The sequence below is a fragment of the Pieris napi genome, chromosome 1 (assembly GCF_905475465.1).
Source record: "Pieris napi chromosome 1, ilPieNapi1.2, whole genome shotgun sequence".
Taxonomy (NCBI): Eukaryota; Metazoa; Arthropoda; class Insecta; order Lepidoptera; family Pieridae; genus Pieris; species Pieris napi.
In genome coordinates this window covers 8135231-8143649 of record NC_062234.1, presented here as the reverse complement: position 1 = coordinate 8143649, position 8419 = coordinate 8135231, and the positions used below count along the sequence as shown (strand labels likewise).

General features: G+C 30.0%; 1 protein-coding gene across 1 annotated transcript; it reads left to right on the top strand.

Moving 5' to 3' along the window:
• The first annotated feature begins 2647 nt into the window (after positions 1 to 2647).
• On the top strand, positions 2648 to 8006 carry LOC125050384 (Golgi phosphoprotein 3 homolog sauron). Its single transcript, XM_047650207.1, has 5 exons — positions 2648 to 2978; positions 3065 to 3212; positions 3742 to 3840; positions 4495 to 4670; positions 6041 to 8006. Exons 1-5 carry the CDS (start codon positions 2793 to 2795, stop codon positions 6287 to 6289), a joined length of 858 nt encoding a protein of 285 aa, XP_047506163.1. The 5' UTR covers positions 2648 to 2792; the 3' UTR covers positions 6290 to 8006.
• Positions 8007 to 8419: the final 413 nt, after the last annotated feature.

Here is an 8419-nt window from a genome sequence, read left to right as displayed (position 1 = left end):
CTCTAGTATAGTAGTGGTGTTTAAACACTTTGAATCTTTGATAGTTATTTAAGAAGTTTTTTACATTTGCATTTCTTGTGACGCGGGCTTTTAATAAGCGCCTCGAGTAGCGGTTGAACAACCCTATTTTATTTTTTTGGAAATATTGACAAACAATATGTTTAATAGAAAGTTTACGTTAAGTAAGACTGGGGGTTTAGTCCAGATGCCTTAACGGTGGTGTATGTAGAAAGTCGAAAACTTAATTTGTCGTTCGTGTCGACAAATTTTCATACAAATTCATATACATCATAGGCATTAAAAGTTTATTCAATGAGTACATAATATTTTTGATAGAATTCGGAATTTTTACATATAGACTTTCTTTTCTAAAATAAATTTGTAATCCAATATCTACTAGACTAGATTGTTATTCGACTGTACATTTACCTACATGTAAACTTAATCCAAAAAGGAATATCATTAATAGTATTGTTTTCTTCTTGTATATATAGATTTCAATGTAGCATTGATTGAATTAAAATAAGTAGGTACACATACAGTTCATTATATACCATATACCTATAGTCAACACTCGATATTGTACAAGGTAAAAATGCAAAGGTATAACGTAAAGGAGAATCTCCAAAGTCCAGAAACCAATCCATTTTTTTTTTTGGAGTTTATGGCCTGGTATCTAGACCTTAGAAACCAATCCAAATTGTGAAAAATTATATACAATATATAAAACGGTAGCAAGACACAGAAATGTAAGATTAAGCAAGCACAAGAAAAGTGAATGACTGTGAAGTATGTATATACTGGCATACAAGAAGTTGTCTTGGCAACAAACTCGTTATAAGAAGAATATAGTTTGATTAAAAAAATTTCTTACAGAAAAGCATTGTATTTCTTTAATATAAATAAAACCTTTAATTCTGATCTATCTTTCTTATCGACTCGTTAAAACTTTACAATGACGCCATCGGCCATGACAGTTAAAACCACAGGCACAGAGTATAGTCCTTTTCATGAAAGAAGTCCCCCAGACGCGGCGCTGCAATCGCATAACGTAATGTTGCCATTTATGAGTAAAAAATTTACCTATTTTATTTACATTTAGCAGACGTAATTTATCAAATAATATTATTTTCTGCATGTAAAAAGTTTGCATTTCTGTTATGTAAAAAGTATATTTTTATTTACTTACGTTAGCGGTGTTCTACCTAATTACAGGGAAAAGATGAGAAAATAGGGTAAAGAAAAGCAATACCATTTTTTATTCAGAGTTTTAGTGCATAATTGTTGGGTTACAATTTTTTTCGAAGTACACGCCGCTATTATACCTTCGTTTGTAATTCTTGTTACAGTTTTCTCTGACACACCTGCAATTAAATTATGAACAATTAAAAATAATAGTAACTTTAAGTTTATAATACTTATGTAATGTATAATATATGTTTTAATTTCAGTTACATAGTTTCATCACGTTATGTATTTATTCAATTTTGTCGCAAAAACGAATTTAAAACATAATAGTCCCATCAATACATCAAAAAATTATTAAATGGCAACTCTAAAAAGTACCTGTTATGGCGGCAACTCTCTTCCGAACATTGTTTAGTGGTATTAAAACACCTTGATTCTTATGTTCCGCTTCACAGAATTCTTTCACCTTTATATCATTTCTCGAGGCGAAATTTTTACAACTTTTGGCATTGTAATCAATCTTTAAAATGCACTAAGTTAGTTAAAAATTCACAAAAATCTACCACAACAAACGAACTTGATAACATCGACGAATGACAACATTGCCGACCTGTCAAATTTAGTTCTAACTTCCAAAAATCACCGCGGGATTTCTTTCATGAAAAGCACTATACATCATTGTTAAAACTTAGAAATTCTTTTTTTACTTCATATCACTGCCATCTACTGCAAATAGTGCTTAATAACGCTAATAAAAACACCCATATAATACACTGGTATTTAGTAGGTAGCTACTAGAAAGTTAAATTATTTCGCGAACATTTTCCCGCCACTACCGAAGGCCACAGGAAATCTATAAACGAAAAAACAGACATCAGTTTCCTGCACAATATGTTGTAGAATAAGAACTAATAATAACATCAAATAAGCTGTTGCCATAATATTTAAAAAAAAAAAAAAAAAACATCAAATAATCCGCAAGATCTATTCAGAAGGTTAACTATACTCTTGTTTTTGGAATAATAACAATATTAACAAAATTATATTTGTTTACAATGCATTATCGTGAGCAGGGTAATGTATACGTTTTGTTTCTGTCTATACAACCATAATTTTGTTTTTTGTTTTCTGTTCTATAATAAAATCGTTATGGCATTTTAAAATAATTATGAATTAGATTTAATAAACTCTGCATTACATCTGCCTCTGGACTAGCTAACGAACTAGACAGGCGAGAGCTTCAGCTCGCAGCTTTTACCATAATAAGAAAATAATAAAGAATACCATAGTAATGAATTACTAAATAATTAGTTAGAATATAAACAGAAAATATTTCTGGTAATATACCTACTATAAACTTTCTTTAGTAAATTTTACGAGTTTATATTTTATAAAATATTATAATGCTATGGCCGAAAGTGTTTTTATTGTGAGCAACACTTTGTCGGAATTCGGCCATATTTAATATTACCTCTCACAAATTGAAATACGTCGTGTTGCAAACGTCAACATAAATTTCGTTTATTTCACCTGTTTACTATTCTTAAAATTAATATTGTACGAAATTATATTTAAAAAAAATAATAATAACTTCAGATGATAAAATGAATCGCACTGAAGGCTTGGTGCAACGAAAACACGTCGTCAAAGAAAATTCCGATGGTTCTTTGAAAGAAAATCAGGATGCAGATGATAAGAAAAATGATAAAATATTTGATGACGGAGATTCAAAGGAAACGCGATTAACATTGATGGAAGAAGTTTTACTTTTAGGACTAAAGGATAAAGAAGTAAGTGCTGGAGATAAGAGCAATCCAAATCGTGAACCAAATTGATTTGTACATGACCCATAGTTCTGTTATTTTTTGTTTTTCAGGGTTATACATCATTTTGGAATGACTGTATTTCTAGTGGACTTAGAGGTTGCATTTTGATCGAATTGGCATTAAGAGGTCGCATAGAATTAGAAAGAATTGGTATGAGGCGTAAAGGTTTATTGTCAAGAAAAGTTATTGTAAAAAGTGGTGAGTGACTATTTAACTTTAACAATCATGTCACTCTAACAGCATGAACTTTGTGTCAATTTACTTGAGTAGTAAATCTGTTATTTATTGTGTAATGTGTTTTTAAACTGAACAATGTTCTCAAAATGTAAACAAATTACAAATGGATAACAAAGTTGTTTAAGACAAACAGTATTGAATTGCTATTTCTATTTCAAGTTGAAATATGATGTGTACATAGTTAGGGTTGTCTTTTATTGACATAACCTTTACACATTTAAAGAAAAAACTTTTTAACCGGATTAAAGTTATGTATTATTATAAATTTACGATTATTTAATATAATTTAAAATTTAACCGACGTTTCGTGTGTGCTTTAACCGTTATAATAATACATAACTTTAATCCGGTTAAAAAGTTTTTTCTTTAAATATTTAAGGTTTCAAGCAGTGTTTATAAAAAGAAGCCTAAAATGATTAACAACATCTTTACAACATAGGTAACTTTGCTTTGTAACTTCATTATTAATATTAAGTTGATTTCTTTTTAGACACACCTACAGGTGATGTACTATTAGATGAAGCCTTAAAACACATGAAGGACACAGACCCCCCGGAAACAGTACAAAGCTGGATAGAATACCTCAGTGGTAAGCAATATGTATTATAGTTTAGTTCTTTCTTTTGAGTCTCAATAAAATTGGTGCTTCAAAAATAATTGCAAAGCTTTGAAAAGGGTTTTGAAGGGTTATAAAAAATTTATTCAATTCAAGTGAAATATAACAATTTTTAACTGTTATCTAAATTCTAAACTATTCATGTAAATGAGTTGGTTTATTCATATACTTATTAGAACAGTATTGTTTCATTGATTAATTTTGAATTTTAAAGATTTGAGAGTTAAGATTCAATTAATAAATAAAAAAGTAATTATGGTCCATACAATTGGACTTGGTTATTGTGCATGCTGTTGTGATTTGTGTTAAAATCTTACAAATTTATAAAAAATAAGTCTTGTCATCACAGCCTAAACACAATTTCACAGAATGAGATGAAAAAGTATTAAACTGATTTTTGATGTAGTCATGAAAATATTGTCTATACTATTATGATTGTAATGACTGCTTAGAAATTATTTAGTTTTCATTACTAGTATGAAAAAGCATATTTTAATATAGTTTTTAATGTTCATTAGAAGGCAATCATAAATACTTTTTTAGAAGATAGAATAGTTTGATTTCTTAAAAAGTTTAGAACTGTGTTGATGAACCATACAATACCTATGAAGAAATATGATATTTTAGGAGAAACATGGAATCCAATGAAGCTGAAATATCAATTGAAAAACGTCAGAGAAAGGCTTGCCAAAAACCTAGTTGAGAAAGGGGTTTTAACAACTGAAAAGCAAAATTTCTTATTATTTGATATGACAACTCACCCGCTCACAGACAATAGCATCAAAGGCCGCTTAGTTAAAAAGGTATATCTATTTTTCTTTAAGTTTACATTACCATAATTATCCCGTCATACACAACATATTAAACCATTTGTAATTATTGCATTTCATTTAATTGTCTATTGAAGGTAACTTGACATTTAAATAACTGTATGGGAATCTTAACCAGTTATGTTGTAATTTTTATTCATATTAAAGAAAAGTGAAAGGTACTATGAAGTAAGAAATAACATTTTAATATATAAACTCAGGGCTTAGTTGGAACAACACATCATCCAGAGTTTCTTTCTAAATGTTGATTCCCGGTAAAACAATAAATCTGCATAAATTATTAAATAGACACAGAAATGGGTCAAATTGGAAAATTAGACGTCCATACAATTCCACCACATAATTAAAATAAATTTGCATTACTGGAATTATGCAAAAACATCTCTTCACATTTGATAGCTGAATTAGAAAGTTATTTTTGATATTATGTATTCAGGCTATTGAGCTATTGCTTAGAAGTTAGAACACATGAAAACTTGTTGGATTTTGTAATCTTAATGCTCTCAATACTTAAATGGCCATTTCTCAATACCTTTTTGCGCAGTAGACTGCATGTTTATTTAAATTAATTTTGTGAATGCTGTCTGCTTGCCTTAATTGGTCAAGGCATGATTCAGTGTATATATTTTGTGATGTTTCGGGTTGAAAGAGATAGAAAAGGTTAAGGAAGCGTTCAAGTATTACGTAACGCGATTTTTGGAGATTATTGACCCCCCGGGGCCCCCCCATGTAACTCGCCGTAACGTTTTTCAGTACCCAAGTACAGTACTGTACCCAAGTATAGTAAAACGTTTCGTGACCACCTAGTGACTCTTTAGTTACTATTATGTGGTGTAAGTCGAAAAAAATATTAACAATAACGCGTAATTTAATCCCCGCCCCGCATCGTAACGTTTCACAAAAGGACCCCCCCCCTCCCAAAATACGTTACGTAATACTTGAACGCTCCCTAATCACATGTTCATCTTATAAAAAAACATCAAAAATCTAAAAATTTAATATTTATATACAGTAACATATTGGTTTAGTATCTCATGTAACACAAATTCCATTACATTATCAATATCTGATAATAACTAATTGATTTCTGATAACTAATATTCAAAGCTAAATATATTTCATAAAGTTATTATAACTATGGAATACGTATAATTTGTGCGTATTACGATTATAGAACTGGACTTTACGGGCCCAGAGAATCACTTGAAATACTCGAAATACAAATCATGGACACTAACCATACCAGAAGGCTGGCGAGTTCGTTGTCGCTTTTTTATTAGTTTCAATGTTGATTTATGTCGATGATGTTTTGCTATGTGATTTATAATTTTTAATCCCCCTAGGTACAAGAAGCGGCACTGCGTCGCTCAATAACAGACGTGGCTCATGCGGACAAAAGATCGCTCGCGCTCTTAATGCTTACACATTCCGCTGACGTACTCGAAAACGCGTTTGGACCACTCTCAGATGAAGACTACGAACTAGCCACGCGGCGTGTACGCGCATTGTTAGATCTAGACTTTGAGGCTGAAGCTATGCGCCCAGAAGCATGCGATATCATGTGGGCAGTGTTCGCCGCGTTCACCAAATAGTTGTAAATGAATAGGAATAAAATTCAAAATTATTTCTTTTAGTGACAAAATAGACTATTGTGAAAATCACAAATTGGTATATACGTCAAACCAGTATTAAATTCAACTAGACGTTTTGAGACACTATTTGGCCAGTGTTTCAAAAAATCTTTGTCTCAGAGTAAGACACTTGTTTAATTCAACTGTTGGAATTATCCTGAAACTACTCTTTATATAAATTGGAAGTTGGACGGGATTACTATTCCCAGAGGTCTAACCTGTTAAAATAATATCTCAAGTAAAAATGTTCTGTCATCCTTCACTACAAGCTCTTTTAAAGTTCAAGAAGGTTACGTCTTGTTTTCGCGCCCGATTTTGACAACGACAGCGCCTAAGAGTGACTTTGACAGAAGCATAAAGCAATCACGCTCCTCTCGTTATGAAACTTTAGAGGCCTTAGCACGCTATTCAATGAGAATTTTTTTTGAAAGCTTTAATGTCGACACACCCAAAATGTTTAATACTTGACACGTGTTCTTTTGTTTTATATCCCAATATGCTCTCGGAGCGCCTAAGTTTTTCATACAAAAATCTATAGTTTCTTTTATAATGCGATAGGTGTTCGATGTAACGTATTGTTCGTGCTTAGGTTTCTAAAGTACAAAAGTATATATATTTAATTGCTGTCTCTGCGCCCCACGTCTCATATAGTTTAAATACCTAGATTGGCAGTGGCACAGTGTGTGATTCCATATGAATAGTAGAGGATTTGTTATGAATTTATATCCTTAAGTGTGCTAGGTTTTTGTTAATATATTTTTGTATATAATATAAACATTGTACGTGTAATCCTCTTTTTTCGTATCTATAGGTATATTGTTTTTATACTATTGTTAAATTAACTATGTTTAGTATTTTCATTCGGGTAATTTAATGTAAAGTTATTGTAAATTGGCCATATAATATAATGGTTTCTAAATGCATTAAATATTTTAAAAATAGTGTCTTATTTTTATTAAAAAAATGCTATGACACATTATATACAAAAATATTCTACTAATTTCTTCTATCTTGAGGTGTTCCTAAGAGATAACTTATGTAATTTCACAATGATCTTATATTCACTAGAGTACAAAACCCATATTGAATCTGACCTTTATATCATAATATATATTATATAACCCATTTATAATACGACTATTTAATTTAGGTTAATTTATTCTTAATATTCTTTAAAGTCTGCATTAAATCTTTTTAGTTATTTTAATTATTTTTTTACGTTAATCAATCAAGTTAATACTATCTTGTAGTTATAATAACTGGAGGTTACATGTGCGTATTAGTCTTTTGGTTTAGTTAAAATGTACGTCTAAATTAGACTAGTTATATATGATTATTAAAACCGGAAATACATCGAGATAAAATTATTACCGGAAGTACATATGTATGTAATAAAAAAAATTGTATGTAAACGCCTATTACGCCATTATTTATAGACTAGATAAGATTTATTTAGGATTTGAAGTATATATCTATTTCCTGATGGTAAGTCGCTACATTATCCAATATTAATTTACGTTACGTTACGATAAATTATATGTTGTACGACTGTCTAATTATGTGCGAGTTATAAAAACCCTCATTAATTACAATATGAGATGAAATGTTTATTATATATTAATAGTTTTTTTATTTAGTTCATTGTTTCACTAAACAATAAAGGTATAGCTAAAATTTTTGTCTTTAGTTTTAACTGTTTATAATTGTTATTTATTTATACATTTCTATTGCTTAATTTTTTTACATACATACTTTGTTAGTTCACTCGAAATTAATCCCAAATTACTATACATTTCTTGTATATGAAAATAAATAATGTTACAAAACAGCTCATTATGTAAATTTTTTTGATATATTATTCAATTATTGTAATATTATATTTCTTAAATAGAGAATATTTTTGGAATATAGACAATTTTAAACTTATATGTAATTAAAGTACCTAATTAAGCTTTATAAATATGATGAGTTTGTCTCACAAAGGTAACGAGTACCCTTACAGAGTAGTGATAACCGCTACTGCGCATATGCGCAAGCGCCGCCGCGCCGGTACTATTCATGTGCTATAATATAAACAGGATCCTCACCGCA